General features: G+C 32.5%; 1 protein-coding gene and 1 pseudogene across 1 annotated transcript; both read left to right on the top strand.

Moving 5' to 3' along the window:
* The first annotated feature begins 3,696 nt into the window (after window positions 1-3,696).
* On the top strand, window positions 3,697-7,519 carry LOC100795052 (LIMR family protein At5g01460-like; annotated as a pseudogene).
* A 7,093-nt stretch (window positions 7,520-14,612) lies between these two features.
* LOC100795587 (GDSL esterase/lipase CPRD49) lies at window positions 14,613-16,200 on the top strand. Its single transcript, XM_026126240.2, has 5 exons — window positions 14,613-14,711; window positions 15,237-15,377; window positions 15,521-15,594; window positions 15,729-15,881; window positions 15,981-16,200. Exons 1-5 carry the CDS (start codon window positions 14,613-14,615, stop codon window positions 16,192-16,194), a joined length of 681 nt encoding a protein of 226 aa, XP_025982025.2. The 3' UTR covers window positions 16,195-16,200.
* Window positions 16,201-19,410: the final 3,210 nt, after the last annotated feature.

Genomic DNA, 19,410 nt, shown 5'->3' with positions numbered 1-19,410 from the left:
TAGAAATCCTTTTACAAGCAAAGATCCACAAGGGATGTACCCTCCCTTGTTCTCTTTGAACCTAGTGGATGTACCCTCCACTAGAACTGATCCACAACAGATGTACCCTCTCTTGTTCTCAATCAAACCCAAGTAGATGTACCCTCTACTTGTACCATAAAGGATGTACCCTCCAATGTGTTAAGACAAAGATCTCAGACGGTTAAACCTTTGATATTTTGTGAATGGGGATACAAAAGAATTCTCAGGCGGTTAGTCCTTTGAAATCTTTTGTATTAGGGAAAGGGAAGAATCAAAAGAATTCTCAGACTGTGTCATTTTGAATTCTTTGACAAGGGAGAAGGGAGACACAAAAGAATTCAGGCGGTTAGTCCTTTGTTCTTTTGGAAAAGGGAGAAGAGAGACACAAAAAGAATTTAGGCAGTTAGTCCTTGGCGAATTCCTTTTGGAAAAGGGAGAAGAGAATGAAAAGATGAATAGCACAAGTTTTCAAGGTTTAGAAAACCAGAAAACTTCATAAAGCTTTTGGTACAAAGAAGAAGAAGTTCAAAGAGATTCAAGGCTTGTAAAGGATTGTATGAATAAGTGTTAGAAAGATTGATTGAAAAAGTGTTCAAGATTATTGAAATGCAAAAACAAAGCCTTGCTTTTATAGACTCTTCATGTCTGGTCAAGAGGACCATTTAGAAGAGTTATAACTTTTAGAAAAACTTAAAACCAATTTGAAAAAGTCAAAAACCATTTGAAGAGTTACATCTTTTGATTTTATTCAGAAACAAACACTGGTAATCGATTACCAAATCAGTATAATCGATTACACAAACCTTTTATGTGAAAGGATGTGACTCTTCACATTTGAATTTGAATTTCAACGTTCAAAGGCACTGGTAATCGATTACCAAAACATTGTAATCGATTATAGCTTTTTGAAATTAATTGAAACCTTGTAAATTCAATATGAAAACTTTTTCAAAGCAATTTTGCTACTGGTAATCGATTACAACAATCTGGTAATCGATTACCAGAGAGTAAAAACTCTTTGGTAAACATGTTTTGAGAAAAATCATGTGCTACTCAATTTTTGAGAAAAACTTTTCATACTTATCTTGATTAAGCCTTCTCTTGATTCTTGAATCTTGAGTCTTGAATCTTGATCTTGATTCTTGAGATCTTGAACCTTGAATCTTGATTCTTGACTCTAAACTTTCTTCTTAAGTCTTGAATTCTTCTTGATTCTTATCTTGAACTCTTGAATTGTTCTTGATTCACTTGAGTTGTTCTTTGATTGATCTTTGAGCTTTTTGTCATCTCCTCTGTCATCATCTTTTGTTATCATCATTGTTATCATCAAAACACCTTTGAATCACCTTTGATTCACCATGAAGCTTTGCTTCTACAGATAAGCGTCAACCACAAAACGACATCAATTAACCTCCACTGTTAATCCGTGACAAACCTCACAGGTCATAGTTTTGTGACCATCACCCAGCAAGATTTGCATGCTCCTCGTTTCCTCCCACTTCCATCCCATAGCCTTCACTAACTTCTGAGAAATAAAGTTATGGGAAGCGTTGTTGTCGACAAGTATAAAGAGGGGAACGTCGAAAACCCTACCTCGCATCTTCATTGTCCGTGAATTGCCAATTTGTTCCACCTGAGAGCTTAATAACCTTAGAACACTGCATTCCCCATCAAATTCAGCTTCCACGTCTTCTTCCTCCTGTCCTGACACGCGTTCTTCCTCATCACACGCCACCTGGATCTTGTCTCCTACCAATATGACGCGTAATTGTTTCACAAGACATTGGTGGAATGGGCCATAGGACTCTCCACACTTAAAGCAAAGTCCTTTACGGCAACATTCCATAAGGTCCTGATAAGCTAAATGCTTATTTCCTCTATCTTTGGGCCAGTTTCTATTTTTTTCTCCAGTGCCAGCTGGTGCGTTTAGGCCAGGCCCATTACCACTCCCTTGTCCTCCAAAACTCCTCGGGATATTTCTACCCAATACGTTGGAGTTGACCAAAAACCCGAATAAGATCCGCCACTCCCACATGTCTCCTTCTTCTCACTCCAGTTTCTGCCATGGCTAGACAGCTCCAGCTCGATAGCTTTTGCGGAGTTCATCATCCTTCCATGTGACATTGGGCTTACCACATTTAAACTCATCCTTGAACGAATTTCTTCGCGTAGCCCATGGATGAAATAAGCAAAATATTGTTCGTTATGGAGCCTGGGAATTTGAGAAGTTAGACATTCAAACTTCTTAGTATATTCCTCGACACCTCCTGTTTGCCACAAAGAGGTCAGCTGCTCAAACACGCTTCCTTCCCCGATACTTCTGTAGCGTTACAATAGTTCGTGTTTGAGATTTCCCCACGTCACCTCTTCGTAATCGCTGAGCAAGGCGTTGAAGAAATGAATGGTTCCATTCTCCATACAGAGCTGAGCGAGGTTCACCTTCACTTCCTCGCTGGTTTTGTGAACACGAAAATAAATCTCAGCTCTTGTAATCCACCCCGCTGGGTCCTCTCCATTAAACATGGGTAACTCCACCTTTTTGAGGGATTGACGAAATTCCACCAAAGCGGTTCCCTCCAATGGCTTCAAGCTCGCACTCGCCTTCGATTTCTCACTCTCCTTCTGTCCCACCAAGTTCTCACCTCCATCTTTGTCTCCATTCCTCCTAAAACCTCGAGATATGGCCTCTATCAGTTTTGTTTGTTGCTCCGATTGTTTCTGCAGCTGGTCCATAATCGATTTGCTTTCTGCTGCCTTAAAATGCAGTTCCTCAATTGACGATCGAACCCAATCCAGCTCTCCTTCTACATGAATCATGCGTGCCTTCATTTCCGCTGATTCCTGTCGTTGATTCTTCTTTTTCTGATTCCTAGTTGTGGGCATCCACAGATGAGATTATATCCGGCAGGTCGGACCAAATTGATGCAGAACCAGAAAACAAAATATCGTAGATATTGTGAATGAAACAGGGAGACCTTGGTTGAATTAAAAAGATAACAAGAACAAAGAAAAAACAGACGGGAATGGGTACCCAGTCTGTCCTAGAGCCAAGCTCCTCTATCCAAAATGATAATAATCCCCAAAAAATAGAAAATGCTCCCCCTTCTCTCTCCAAATATGTTACTAATAACTGTAAAGATAACAAAAGGCAAAATATCTAACTCCACACCCCAAAATGCCCATTCACTAACAATTATGACCAAATCACCCTTCTAATGTCCTTTCCTCATGTAAACTCGCCTCCACCTTCCTTGGTTGCCTTGTGTACTAAAGGCTCAGGTAATTCTTCACCAATGGTTGTATTAGACTTGGTGAGACAAAAAAAAAAGTTATTGAAAATTTCAACTCATCAAACCTGTTTCATTTCCTGGACAATGTTCACTTTTTAATGTAGGTTGGCTTGGAAATGGAACATATACGTAAAGAATTTCTACATAAATTAAACAATTAAAATATTTAAAATTATATTTATAGGTGTAAATAATACTATATAATTCATCATCATCTTAAAGAGTTAAAGTCATGATTCAGAATTTAGTCATTCTTTCAAGAAGGTTAGTCATTTTTGTTCGTCATTTCAAATTCATTAAAGATAAAGATACAATACAATCCACCTACAATCTTGAGTAAATACTTCAAATCTGATGTGGTTTAATATGAGCTTTAAACTGTGTTTGTTTATGCTTCTATTCCATGATTGATATATTAGGGCTGGTTGGTAAGGTGGACTTTACTATTAGGCATCTCTCTTCATCCACAACTTCATTTCCTAGCACATGGACATTCAGTAGTGGTCAACCTTGTATTGGAAGTGATGCCCATCAGGTGTTTTTCTGCACTAGTTTTTTGTTTTTCTTTTGGCTAGTTTTGTTGTTGTCAGAGGTAATATTTTTGCTGTTGCTCATTCTCCTTTTTTCCCCCATTGTCCTCAAACCAGTGCTCAGCATTCTCTGCTAGTCCTTCATCAGAGAAAACATGGACCATGCGTACTACCTTTCCAGAATATGTTTGTTGCACTTGCTACTATTGTTGGATCTGTGCTTTTTGCTGTAAGCTCATTCTTCATAAAATTTAATTTACCTGTTTCAATTTTCCTGCTTCTTATTTGGCATAGGTTTTTAGGCTTGTTTGGTTAACATTATTGTTTTGGATGAATAAATACTCTTCTGGCTATACTTTTTTCTATAAGTGTGAGACTGAGTGAATTAGAATACTGCATTATACTATTCTCTTTGGCAATTGAGATTTTGTTGGATATAATAAAATAAAAATACTGAGCGAAAGCAGTCTCGTAATGGATTTATTTAAGTAAGCCTTCCATTCTAAATCACATTAAGCACTAGTTGTCCTATTCTTGATATTTAACCATTGTTTTCTCACTGTTCAATCCAGATATTTGGTGGTGTTGGTATTGCCTGTCTTCCATTAGGACTTATATTTTCATTTATTCGGCGTCCAAAGGCTGTTATAACTCGCTCGCAGTATATCAAGGTGCTGTATTGTTACTGAAGGAGATATATTAAATTGTTGATTATGTGTGTATTTGGTTACATGATATGCCATACTATATTTATGGTGTTCCTGGCTGGTTACTGTAGGAAGCCACTGAACTGGGTAAAAAAGCAAGAGAACTAAAAAAAGCAGCTGAGGCACTACATCAGGAAGAAAGAACTGGTTCAAAGGGTAGAAAGTTTCGTAAAAATGTGAAGGGAGTTGAGAAGGTAAACAACAAATATTGGTGATTTATCATATAAATTTTCCGAAACAGGTGTTAGCTTGGGCTTTCCATGTAATAATTTGATGCATGCTGTTATAGTTTGTGGTAGAAAGTATACAGTTGCTGAAGTATTCATAGTTGCGTGATAGTAGTTATTTACTAATCCATTTCACATATTTTTCTAGGAGTTGTTTCAATTAGAAGAAGATGTAAAGCTTCTTGAAGAGATGTATCCACAAGGGGAAAAGGTCAGTAATGAAATTTCTAACTTTCTAATTCAGGCATAATCAATGTGTAATTTTTTTCCCTCTGACTAAGCTTGCATGAATACAGGCTGAGACAACATGGGCTCTAACAGTTCTTGGTTACTTGGCAAAATATGTTTTGGGAATTTTAGGGTAAGCTATAATGTATGATGCATAATGAATAATGATGCTTTGAACTGTTGCACATAGTTTTACAAAGATTGCTTACTTTAACAGGTGTTATGTTTCTTATCTAACCTAACATTTGAAAATTGTAACAGGTTGATTGTTTCAGTGGCGTGGGTCACTCATATAATTATCTACCTATTAATTGATCCTCCACTTTCTCCTTTCTTGAATGAAGTTTTCATCAAGCTAGATGATGTCTGGGGTATGTTGGAAAGCTCAGGCTATTTTTCTTTCCTTCAGTTATGTATAATAATTGATACATTATATGTAATATTCATTCAGTTAATCTAGATGATATATGTAATTTGTTCTTTCATCAGGTCTTCTTGGCACTGCTGCATTTGCATTTTTCTGCTTCTACCTTCTCCTTGCTGTGATTGCTGGTGCCATGATGCTTGGACTGAGACTAGTTTTCATTACTATACATCCCATGAAGTAATAAAATTGTGCTGACAGATTTATCATTTTGCTATCCATTTTTGGTAGTTTGTTATCCCTTTTGTATCTTATAATGTGATCTTATCTCTGGCAGGTGGGGAGGAACTCTCATGAACTCTTTTCTGTTTAATGTGGGCCTTATTCTTCTTTGTTCCATTAGGTCAGTATAGTCTGTACTGTACATTCCAAATGGGATGTTATCTGTATTGAAGTTAAAGTTTCTACCTCTGAGTGTTATCTGTATTGCTTTTGGTTACATATTGTATGAAGAGTTTCGCAAAAGTGGAAATTTAAAATGGGGATACTATTATATGTTGGGCTTTGACTTTCCCCTTTGAAATTATTAAATTTGGAAGTGGAAAGGAAAATTAAGTCATTGTTTCTGCAGCATAACAAATGCTTTGGAGTATAGCGCATAGTGTTCTATTTAAAGCATAAGGCACTTGTTATGTTGTCATGATAATGTGATGCTGTACAGCTCAAAGTTCTATTGTTTTACCTTTTCAGTGTGATCCAGTTCTGCTCCACAGCATTTGCCTACTATGCTCAAGCAACTGCAGCCCAGGAAATATTTGGCCACACTTTGGAGTCTCTTCGAGGAATTAAATATTTGTACAAGTGAGTCAATCTGGATTTCTTCTGCCTCTCTTGCTCTGCCTTATACTGGGGCAAAAATGGTCCCTTCCTTTTGCTAAGTTGTAGATCTAGAGCACACAATGGGTCGGCAGTCTTATTGTTCCAATATGAATTCAAACAAATCTCATATTTTCAGTTGAAGTTCTATGAGGAATCATGCTTCACATACTCATCATTGACGAACTAAAATATTTAATAAGTAGGGTGTTGGATTGGATAATGCGTGCAGTAAATTGATGTGACATGTTATAGATCCAACAGATTGTAGATTCTTTCTTTCTTTTTTTATATTTTTGGGGTGTAAGCAGCATAACCTGCCTATCCAGGTTGTTTCCTTTATCGTTATCCTTGGCGAATTTAAGATGAGGACCTGTAAACTTCGCGTAGCTATAGTAGAAACAGTTTAATATAGTTTGATTTACTGGTTATCACATTACAGGTACAATGTATTCCAAATTGCATTTGTTGTTTTGGCTGGATTGACCTTTGTGTATTACGCTGCCTTTGTGAGTTTACCTCTGCTAAGTTTTTTTCCGCTTATTTTTCATGTATATTAATATCTTGCTGGTACTAAAAGGTTTTTAATATGGAAATATCAGGGATGGAGAAGAAAAAAGCCTAGTGGCAGGTTCCAATTGTCTACATGAGGTATGGCATAGCCTGGAAAAGCACTTTCTGGAGTGAGCCATCGGGGATTCCTTGCATCATTTTAGAGTGTTTTTTATATTTGGATGTGTTTTGGCCTAGAGTTGTTTTATGTTGAAAGCTATAGAGCAAGCTGATCATCATCTGAGTAGAATAATCTGATACGGTTGAATCATTAGTTGGGTGCTAGTGCTGCAACTTTGGCCTTTGCCTCTTCTGCTGCCGTTCTATGTATTATTCCTTTGATTGTGTTACATCCCACTCGTTATGTAATTAAACTGTTATTACGTGTATGCAAAGAGTACTGGATTCCTTCAATACTGCGAGGTAACACAACCCTTGCCAAATAGAAGTTGTACGAGCAGGGTAGTTTTTCTTTTTTAATGATCATACTTGTTTTTGTACTTCATTCTTTGTATGATAGGTTTCTTAGTAGGGCTTTCAGATTGTGTATTACCGTTTTGAAGTTCTTTTGCATTTGATGTTTATGTAGCCACCTTTGTTTTTAGCTGAAGTGGTTATATACTCTCCCTTGTCTATGGAGTAGCTATATACTTTCACTACATTTGATATTCAATTTCTTCAAGTATATCATTGTATTTTTATAATGAATTCAACAATTACATCTTACCATAGTCGTGAATATTTTAGTCATTATCAGTATTTTTTTCTGGAAATCTTAATAATCATGTCATTCATTGAATTTGAGAATAACCGTGTACACGTTTTAGTACAACCCACTTTAAAGAATAATGTTAGTTGGATGCAACTGCAATTCAAACATATCATAAATAAATTAAAGTGGGTTGTACTTATGTTATCTGAGAAACACATAATCTTGCAGTATAATTGTGGATTGGATTGGTTACTATTCCGATGCGGCAACATGTGTACTAATATAACAGGCAGGAGAGGAATTTTTTCCGGCAAGGACCAGGTAATAGAAACTCTCTAGGGTGTTACTTTGGGCACCCAGTAATTTTGATCGGACACCCAACACCCTAGGTGAAAGGGTTAAAATATTCTTCATCCTATTAATATAGATATGGTTACAGTGCATGTCTGTATAATTCTGCCGCACTGTTTCTTCTTTCTTTGTGTTGTGTTTCTTCCTCCTCGTGGTGGTTTTCTTCATTTTCCTTCTGCTTCTTCGTTCTCCTTCATGTACGACATGATCTCCTTCATTCTCTTAGTGGTTTGTGGTTCTTTCTCGTTGCGGTTCTTCTTCTTTTTTCACTTTCCGTGCGGCTATGGCTCTTCTTCCTTCATTTCCCGCACCGCTGTGATTCTTCTTCTTCCTCTTTCCTATGTCGTTTTACTCTGTTGGTGTTTCTTATTCTTCTTCGTCCTTTGAGGGTGCTGGATGTTGTTTTGGATGTTGTTGATATTGGTTTGATGTTGTTATTTGAAGCAAAGTTGCAAACAAAAATAACATTTTTTCTAAAAAAAACCCATACGGATTGATGATCCGTATGGGTCATACGGATTGCCAATCTATATGTAGCAATCCGTATGATTTTTTTTTTGAATAATTTTTTTTTCAAATTTTTCTTCTAAATTTTTTTTTTTTTAATTTTTGTTCACATTGTAAATATATATTTGTCAATTATTATTTAAATTGTTTTATACTGTAGTGTTGTTTTGTAATGTTAGTAAAATTTTATAATTTTTTTCTAATTTATATGTTAAGTATTGATTTTATTTATAAAAAATATATATTAGTTATTACTAAATACTAAGATTAGATTAAATTGCTAAAATTAAGATTAGATTTTAATTTTCAATATTGTTAAGTTATATTTGTTTTTAACTTTTAAAAAAATTAAACAAATATTTAAGAGATATTGAATTTGTTACTTATGAAAAATACTGAAATCATAATTAAAAATAATTTAAATTTTTTAGTTACAAAAAATATTTAAATGAAAATTTTAAATAATTTAAATTTGTTATAAAAATATTGAAACATAATTTTTAATTGTACAATAAATCTGTTTGTTATAAAAAAATATGAAACCAAAATTTAAAATTTAAAATATGATAAGATTGTTAGTTTTTAAGATAATGATTGAAATCAAATTTAAAAATATATTTAATTTGGTAGTTATAAAAAATATTGAAACCAAAATTTAAAATTTAAAATATGATAAGATTGTTAGTTTAAGATAATGATTGAAATCAAATTTAAAAATATATTAAATTTGGTAGTTATAAAAAATATTGAAACCAAAATTTTAGATCTAACATTTAATAATTAATCAATGTATGATCATGCGGATTTAAAAATTTAAAATAAAAATTAAAAACATACGGATTGTTGATCTTTATGAACCATATGAATTGCTGATCCATATGAGTCATATGGATTGACAATTTGTGTGTTTCTAAATTTTTTTATGAATCTCTTCTTCTCTGGTAACGAATAACCAGCCAACTTTACCGTATCCTCTTGAACAGCGCATGTACATCATCGGAGACAAAAAAAATGCTCAGAAAAAGAAACTAACGAAAGCTAACAAAAACAACTTACTATAAGGGTGTGGAATTTTGTGGGAAAAAAAAAAGGTGTTGCAGAAATGAATAACCAAACTTTCTATTTGTAACCAAAAATAAGGAAGTTGAGAATAAAATAGTTGCCTACTCTATCACATTTGAAATACGTGTTTGAAGTTGAGTTACCAAATCAACTAATAGCCGAATTATTTAAATGTAGTGTAATGTTGTTTTGTATTGTTAGTGATATTTTATATTTTTTTTATTTATATGTTAAGTATTGATTTTATTTATTAAAAAATATATATATGAGTTATTATTAAGATTAGATTGGATTAAATCGCTAAAAATAAGATTAGATTGGTGAAATAATTAATTTTTAATATTGTTATATTATATTTGTTTAACTTTTAAAAAAAATCGAAAAAAATATTTAAAAGATATCGAATTTTTTATTTATGAAAAATATTGAAATCATAATTAAAAATAATTTAAATTTGTTAGTTACAAAAAATCTTTAAAAGAAAATTTTAAATAATTAAAATTTGTTATAAAAATATTGAAACATAATTTTTAATTGTACAATAAATTTGTTAGTTATAAAAAATTATGAAACCAAAATTTAAAATATGATATGATTGTTAGTTTTTAAGAATGATTAAAATCAAATTTAAAAATATATTTAATTTGGTAGTTATAAAAAATATTGAAACCAAAATTTAAAATTTAAAATATGATAAGATTGTTAGTTTAAGATAATGATTGAAATCAAATTTTAAAATATATTAAATTTGGTAGTTATAAAAAATATTGAAACCAAAATTTTAGATCTAAAATTTAATTATTAATCAATGTAAGATCATGTGGATTTAAATTTTTTTAAAAAAATTTAAAACATGCGGATTGTTGATCTGTATGAACCATAAGAATTGTTGATCCGTATGAGTCTACAGATTGACAATTCGTGTGTTACTAAATTTTTTTTATGTATCTCTTCTTCTCTGATAATGAATAACTAGCCAACTTCATCGTATCTTCTTGAATAGCGCACGTACACCACCGGAGACAAAAAATGCTCAGAAAAAGAGACTAACGGAAGAAACAAAAACAACTTACACTAAGGGTGTGGAATTTTGCGGAAAAAAAGCGCTACAGAAATGAAAAATCAAACTCCCTATTTGTAACCAAAAAATAAGGAAGTTGAAAAGGGAAAAACAATTGCCAACTCTCTACTACATCTGAAAAATGTGCTTGAAGTTGAAAAGTACATTAAATTTTCTAGTTTTGGAAAATAAAACAGTGGCCTACACTACAAATTATATATTCTTAAAAATAATTACAACTTGTGTCAATTGTGCAGTCATATTCGGGGGTGTATCTTAAGAGATGAAAAATCATTTGAAAGATAAAATCGTATTTAATCAAAAAAAATGTTAAGGTAAAAGAAAAGGAAGAGATTAAAAAAAAAACAGTAACAACTAACAAGGTCATTTAAAAAGGTGATGTGAATCTTACGGGGCGGAACGTTTGATACAGGCTACGGAGATTTGGATGACGCCACCTCCAGTGAAGGAAGATAAGTCATGGTAGACGCCACTTCCGGTGAAGGAAGATAAGTCAGGGTAGACGCCACAAGAATTACCTTGATAAATCTAAGATTGGTTCAACAAGGAACCCAGAGAGAAGCTCTCACCAAATTTTATGAAAATGCCAAAAGTTTTTTTATTGAAAACAAAAACCAATACTTATAGTGTATCTGAACAAAAAGATAAAAATAGACATGGGCCTTCTAAACAGTTTGGGCCAAAATTACAATAAATAAAAATTATTAATAAAAATAAAACATATTTATTATGGGTCTTCAAATTAATCTGGGTCTTCAGCAACAATTAATAGTTTTGATAATGTCTCTACCTCTGGGCCTTCATCCTTCTCCACTCAGGGGCTTTGTCCTTCTCCACTTGGGCCTTTAGCCTGTATTTGGCCAGTTTCAGGATTCTCATCATTCTCTCCTTCTTGGAAAACATTTGTCCTCAAATGTCCAGGATCATCACCGAGTTCAAGTACCACTTCCTTCCTTTTCTTGTCGGCTTGCTTGGTATAGCTTTCATTCTTCTTTGCAATTTGCACCTTCACTTAGTCATACAATCTTTTTACATACTCAACTTTGGTCTGTGCATCCTTATGTTGAGTCTCTTGGGGCTTGTTGTTGAGTTGGCCTGTTAGGCAATGAAGCTTCTGGAAGGAGATCAACTTGATGTTCTATGCTTCTTGAAGGTGGCAGTCCATGAGGAATCTCCTTGGGAAAGACATCTTTAAATTCCTGCAATAAAGGTTGAACACTAGGAGAAACATAAATAGTTAACTGATTAGAATTATCACTCTCTCTCTTGTGTATCACTCCATCTCTCAAGTGTATCACTCTTCCTTTTTCTATTCCTCTGTGATGCCTTACTATTGTCTCTCTCTTGTTCTTTCTTTTCTCTCCTTCTGATTTGGTCATCACACACTTCTCTGAGGGATAGAGGTTTATGAATAATTTTCTGGTCATGGTGCTGGAAAGAAATTTTGTTGGTGAAGCCATCATGTACTGCTTTGGTGTCCTCTTCAATGTTGGCCCTCACTAGTGTCATCTCCATCTCCTTGTCCTCAACAATCAAACTTCCCTAGGATAACCTCTGGAGTTTCCATCGCCTGGTTCTACTGTAGCTAGTTGGAACATATATCTTTCACATAACCCTTCTCATCTCAGTCCATGTATCTATCTCCCGCCATTCTTCTCTCTTCATCTCTCTTTGATTTTTCTTCCACCAAACAAAGGCATAGTCTGAGAATGTAGCTGCTGCTAACTTCACCTTCTGCTCTTCCGAATAATCATTGTAGGAGAATACATGTTGAATCTTCATCTCCCAGGTAAGGTAGGCGTCTGGGTCACTCCTGCCTTTAAAAGAGGATACATTGAGTTTTACTCCCTCAATTCTGTCTTGCCCCTCTATTCGGTTCGATCCATCATTGACCCTTCTGTTGCCACCATAAGGTCTCCCAGCATTTGGATTCATTTGGTGCTCTAGTCCTTCTATTCGCCTGTAGAGCTCTTCATTGTTACGTTTCAACAAACGTTGCATTTGTGTAGTCATCGCGTCCAGTAATAAGCGTTGAAATCCTTCCAGTTGATGATATACACCTCCATTGTCACCAACTCCTGCCATGATTAAGGAACAAAAAATTTTGCAGTAATTTTTAAAAAAATTCAGGACCTCACCACACTCTACTCACGTGTTTCTCTCTTTGATGGTAGTTCACTCGTGTTTGATGCTCTCAATATAGGCTTTTGTGTAATGTATTCCCTCTTGCCTTTTACCACTCGTGTTCACTCTTAAGTTCCTGGATGGACCAAATGAAACACACAAGGTAATATAAAAATAAAAGGAAAGACAATATAATTATCACAGACTGAGTAACAGATTTGATTTGGGATAACAACTTGGACTTGATTTGGATAAAAGATCTGACTTGATTTGGATAAAAGATTAGATTATGATTTGGATAAAAGATCAGATTATGATTTAGATAACAGATTAGATTGGATTTGGATAACAAATTAGATTTAATTTGGATAATAGATATGATAACAAATAAGATAACAGATAGAATAACAGATAAGATAACAGACATGACAAGTAAACTTCAAATGTTCATAACTTTTGTTACGGTTGTCCGTTTGAGGCCCACTATATATCAAAATGCTTAGAATTCAGAGGAGAATCCAGATAAGGGGATTTGGTACACAATTTTCTGCCAAAAAAAATCCTCTAACTACCTCAATTTCGTGTTCAAAGATCAAACACCCACTTTTTTTTCTTCTTTTCTTCTTTTTTTTTAAATATTTCTGCAACTTTTTTTTTACTTGAAACAGAACTCAAACAGATTTTTTTTTTTACACAAAGTCTGAAAGACACAAGAAACAAGAATAAAAACGTGACAAGAACAAGAACAAAAACGAAACAAAGACACAAACAAGAACGCAAACAAGAAAACAAATAACAGAACAAAGACAAAACACGAACCTGGACAAATTACAAAAAAAAATAATAGGATAGGATAGAACCTGTATCAAGAGCCAAAGCTCTGATACCAGATGATGTGAATCTTACAGGGTGGAACGTTTGATACAGGCTACGGAGATTTGGTTGACGTCACCTCTAGTGAAAGAAGATAAGTCATGGTAGACGCCACTTCCGGTGAAGGAAGATAAGGCAGGGTAGACGCCACAAGGATTACCTTGATAAGTCTAAGATTGGTTCAACAAAGGACCTAGAGAGAAGCTCTCACCAAATAAAAAGTCCTTCAATGAAACCTATATGAAGCAATACAAGAGCTCTTTCTGAAAAGATCATCTAAGATAAATAAAATTTAAAAAAAAAGTGGGGTGGGGGAGGGGGACAATCCCACCAGATTTGAAAGCAAGAGAGAGACAATGTTGTATGTTTTCACCACGCGGGAGAAATCTTAAAATGGAAAAGTGGACCTAAATTACTAATGAAGGAAGGAGTCAATTTTTGTGTTATTGGCCATAATTAAGACAAATACTAGTAACCAACCAGTGTCTTTAGTGCATCTGGTTAAGAAATTTAAAGTATTTTTTTATTAAAATACATAAAATCATGTTGTTTATAATTTTATTTATGCTATTTGATTTTTACAAAATATTTTTTTCATTTTAATTCTTCAACCAATATCTAAGAGTACTAATTAATAAGATTCGTTAAAAAATGAGCAATGCTATACCATACAAAAAACATAAACACAAAATGCACGAATCAGTTCATTTATTATAATTTGTAGCCACGTATATTCGTGTGGATTCGTACAATGGAATTTTTGTAACATTTAGCATTTTCCTTAAAAAATTAATAAATAGAACATGTTTTTATTAAAAATCACATTGAAGTGCATTTGTAATAATAAATATTATGCCTTAAATAAAAAAATTATTTTGATTCTTAAACTAGCTAAAACAATGGTTAACAAAATTAGTAAGGAATATATAATACTTTATGAGGAAAGGGTGGGAACACCTTCGATTAATTAGTCTTTTTTCTTCAGTACAACGGGCTTATTAAACAAATATTTATTAATATGAACTATGAAGTGCCTAACTTTTTAAAACTTAGTAGAATGTTGGAATGTTTTACATTTATAAATGTCTTTTTGGGATTAATAAAGCAATGCTCAATGACACGATACAGGTTGATATTGATTTGCGAGGATATGCTGGTTGGAATTCAAGGCATGCTGTGCAGGTTCTGGATAAAGTTTTTCCCAAGGTATTCACCATCTGAGTGCTTCTGTTGAATAAAAAATCTCCCCTTCAGAGTGAAATTTGTTTTCCCATTCTTAATAAACGGTTAATTTCTTTTTTGGGTGGGATGAGGGATGGTGTTTTAACAAAAGAGGTCAAAATCAGTTTGTCTAAAGTGTGGTAATAACTGATTGATTACAGAATTTAATTAGAATATACTGTTAATATAAAAGAATTTTACCCCATTATTCAATCATAGATTTGCCAATCATAGCTAAGGTTATTTCTAATTTATTAATATTACTAATAATGCATAACTATTGGTTCAGAAAGAGTCATCCTATCTGTCAAAATTAACCTTTTTACGGTCAGCAAATGAATTTTATTTGCATCAATTAGCCTGAAAAATATATCCTGTACTTGGAAGATTATTCTGATCTTTAATTATATTAAATGTACAATAATGAACTTCTTAATTATCACAATTGTTAGCATGCACAATGTCATTACTTCGATTCTTGCTAAGACCCTGTCAACTTGTTAAATTCAGGATGCCCCTGTGCAACCTTCATTGGTTATTGTCTACTTTGGTGGTAATGATTCTTCTACTCCCCACTCATCTGGCCTAGGTCCTCATGTGCCTCTCCAAGAATACATTGAAAATTTGAGGAAGATCGTTGACCATCTCAAGGTATTTTATTTTCCACATCAAACATGTTTATCCTATGCCAATAAACCTTTTTACCTTTGTTCACTGCTTGAAAAATGGTATATTTTTTCCCCTTCTTATTCTTGTGGCTGCAAAAGTTTGACACAAATAATAATGATTGCTAGAGCCTCTCAGAGAACACTCGCATTCTACTTCTCAGTACTCCTCCCATCAATGAAGCAACAATTACGCCAAACAGGTTCTAACTGCAATAGATTTTCTATTTGATTGTTATAATAAGTAGTCAAAATATGTTTTTTGTTCTAATAAATTTTTGGTTCCTCACAAAAAAATTTCTGTTTTTTTCCTCACAAAATCGATAAATTGTTGGAGTGAACGCAGTGATGGGAAACCAACAAAGACAAATGAAGCTTGTCAAATATATTCAGAAGCATGTTTGGATGTGTGCCGGAAGATGAATATCGAGGCCATGGATTTGTGGTCTGCTATTCAGAAAAGAGATAACTGGCAAGATGTTTGCTTCATGTAAGTTTATGCTCTCATGTGTAGTGTCCCTCAATTGAAAAGGTTCAAATTTGCGTAGTCCTTTCTGTCATTTGATTTGGTGCTTTTGTTATTTTATAGTGATGGAATTCACCTGTCATCTGAGGGAAGCAAGATAGTGTTGAAAGAGATACTGAATGTCCTCAAAGGTGCAGAATGGGAACCTAGTCTATATTGGAAATCAATGCCAAGTGAGTTTGATGAAGATTCACCATATGATCCAATTGCATCTGATGGAAAGTCAACTGTTAATCTTTCCAACTGGGTCTTCCCTGACAATGACAAATGGGACTAGACTTTATATGTGCATTAACAGCGAGTCACTGAATTGCATCGAACGAAAATGCTTATTTTTATCTTTTTTTGTGTTGCATGTTTGGGTTCCTTTCTTTATCGTGTTCATTTCTGTATTACTTGCAAAAAATGACTTCTATTACTATGATTAACTTTGAGGTTCATGAGTCATCTTCAATCTTCTCCAATATCTCTGTTCTTATTACGGTAACAAATCAACGTGTACAAAATCCCTGAAGTAGATATTCTTGGCATTTGTGCTTATACAGGTTAAAAATAAAAACAAATTACTTTTAATGCTTCTGCGTTTTCTTTCCTTCAATTTTTCACTATTTTATGCCTTCTATGTTTTTGTTGCTTCAATGTCAATCAACATTTATTATTTCTGTCAATGTCAATTAGCATTTATTATTTCCGTCAATGTCAATCAACATTTATTATTTTTTGTCTTTTATGTTTATTTTGCCGAATTAATGTTTCCAAGAAAAATAATGTTGAACTTCCAATCCCATTTTGAATTCAACTGTGTGACATGATGGCTTTTCGATTTTCCCCTTGCATCTGATAACAATAATAAAATTAAAATAATAATAACAAAAAAAAATTTATGATTAATAATAATGATTTATAATAATTTATTATTATAATAATAAAAATGATTATAATCAATTTTAAATATTACAGTATCAATTTTAACATATTATTAAAACCAACTTCAATTTTGTATTTGTTTTTACCATAGTCATTGTCAATTTATTAACTTTTTATTAATAAGCATATTTTATTCGTATTTTTGTTAATTTTCATTTCAAATTAATAGGTACTTAATCATCATAATTTTCAAATTAATAAGCATATTCTGCTAGGATATGAAAATAATCATAATTTAGACGTTGCCTTATTCCTAATTAGTAGGTACTTAACAATCAATTTTAAATATTACAGTATCAATTTTTATTATTAAAACCAATTTCAATTTTGTATTTGTTTTTGTCGTAATCATTGTCAATTTATTAATGTTTAATTAATAAGCATATTTTATTCGTATTTTTGTTAATTTTCATTTCAAATTAATAAGTACTTAAGAATTAATTTTAAATATTCTATTAGGATAGGTAAATAATCATAATTTTCAAATTCATAAGTAATACTTTGTTAGGATATGGAAATAATCATAATCTAGATGTTGCCTTATTCCTCATTAGTAGGTCCTTAACAATCAATTTTAAATATTACAATTTCAATTTTAACAAAAACCAACTTATATTTTGTATTTGTTTTTGTCGTAATCATTGTCAATTTATTAACGTTTAGTTAATAAGCATATTTTATTTGTATTTTTGTTAATTTTCATTTCAAATTAATAGGTACTTAACAATCAATTTTAAATTTTCAGTTAGGATATGAAAATAATCATAATTTTCAAATTAATAGACATATTCTGTTAAGATATGAAAATAATCATAATTTAGACGTTGACTTATTCCTAATTAGTAGTACTTAACAATCAATTTTAAATATTACAGTATCAATTTTAACATATTATTAAAGTCAACTTCAATTTTGTATTTTTTTTTTGCCGTAATCATTGTCAATTTAGTAACGTTCAATTAATAAACATATTTTATTCGTATTTTTATTAATTTTCATTTCAAATTAATAGGCACCTAACAATCAATTTTAACTATTCTGTTAGGATATGAAAATAATCATAATTTTCAAATTAATAAGCATATCCTATTAAGATATTGAAATAATCATAATTTAGAGGTTGACTTATCCCTAATTAGTAGGTACTTAACAATCAATTTTAAATATAACACCATCAATTTTAACATATTATTAGAAGAAAATTTTCATACATGACTACTTAAACATTATTATCTTTCAAATAAACTTAATTTTCATCCATTTCATAATGAATTTTAACACCGTTGATAAAAAAATTAATGTTTATACCAAGAATGAATATGTCTCCTTTTGATTCTCCGTGGCCATTCAAACTAATTGGAAGACAGTTTCCATTCACGACTTCATTTGCAATGACCATTAACAAGTCTACGGGATAGACCTGCGCACGTGTACGATTGTATTACATCACTCCCACTAAAGCATATTCATATAAATTTACCACTTGTTAGGTTAGTATTGTTGTATAAAGTAGCAACGTCCCGCTTGAGATTTTTAAATGTTCACTACTCTTATCTATATATGCAATCAATTCATTCATTTCTGTTCATCGTGCAGCCTCTCATTCATCTGCTTGAGATTTTTAAATGTTACACTATCAATTTTAACATATTATTCAAATCAGATTCGATTTTGTATTTGCTTTTGCCTTAATCGTTGTCAATTTATTAATGTTTAATTAATAAGCATATTTTATTTGTATTTTTGTTAGTTTTCATTCCAAATTAATAGGTACTTAACAATGAATTTTAAATATCCTGTTAGGATATGGAAGTTATCATGATTTTTGAATTAATAAGCATATTCTGTTAGGATATCGAAATAATTTTAGTTATAAATACTGTTTTTTCCACAAAAAAATGCAATTAACAATTTAAAGGCACGGGCTAACACTACTAATATCTGATTTTAGTCATGTGCATCCCAAAGGTTCTTCAATCAAAAAGAAGAAATAAAATGCAGTCAACAATTTGAAGGCACGAAAAAAATGGACCAAATTCAGAAAACAAATTCTCGAAAAAACTGCAACTGGAAAAAACAGAGGAAGAACGTGGACCCATCCGAAAATTCCATCATTCTCCCACTTGGTCCATTTAACTCAACATCAACCATAACAAGAAACATAATATATGAGTCATAACAAGAAACACAATATCTTCCATGTACCACAATATATCAAGTCTCTCAACACTAGCTCTCAACTTAATGAATAAACCATATGTTTATTCTAGATCTAAACCAGATGATTTTTCTCGAAATAAATAAATATGTGCACAAATCCATATGAGAAAATATCTAACTAAATAAGAGTTTCATTGAAAATAACAAATATACGTACAATGAAATTACATCATGGAACCAAGTCTCATTCGTACTACATGATCCTTAGAATTCTTTGGTGGCATGCCTTTAGTTAAAGGATCAGCAATCATCAACTCAATGTTGACGTGTTCAATGACCACTTTCTTCTCTTTAACACGTTTTCTTATGGCTAAGTACTTGACATCGATGTACTTACTTTGACTTC

The sequence above is a fragment of the Glycine max genome, chromosome 16 (genome assembly GCF_000004515.6).
Source record: "Glycine max cultivar Williams 82 chromosome 16, Glycine_max_v4.0, whole genome shotgun sequence".
NCBI classification, from domain to species: domain Eukaryota; kingdom Viridiplantae; phylum Streptophyta; class Magnoliopsida; order Fabales; family Fabaceae; genus Glycine; species Glycine max.
The sequence above is the reverse complement of the archived record's forward strand: the minus strand, read 5'-3'. Positions and strand labels throughout refer to the sequence as shown.

What these genes read in the sequence shown, in the direction of transcription:
- LOC100795587 (XM_026126240.2), top strand. Translation starts at nt 14,613, where the DNA reads ATGCTCAATGACACGATACAGGTTGATATTGATTTGCGAGGATATGCT. An exon ending in AGATCGTTGACCATCTCAAG is followed by an intron (nt 15,378 to 15,520) that starts GTATTTTATTTT and finishes AATGATTGCTAG; the next exon opens with AGCCTCTCAGAGAACACTCG. An exon ending in TGGCAAGATGTTTGCTTCAT is followed by an intron (nt 15,882 to 15,980) that starts GTAAGTTTATGC and finishes GTTATTTTATAG; the next exon opens with TGATGGAATTCACCTGTCAT.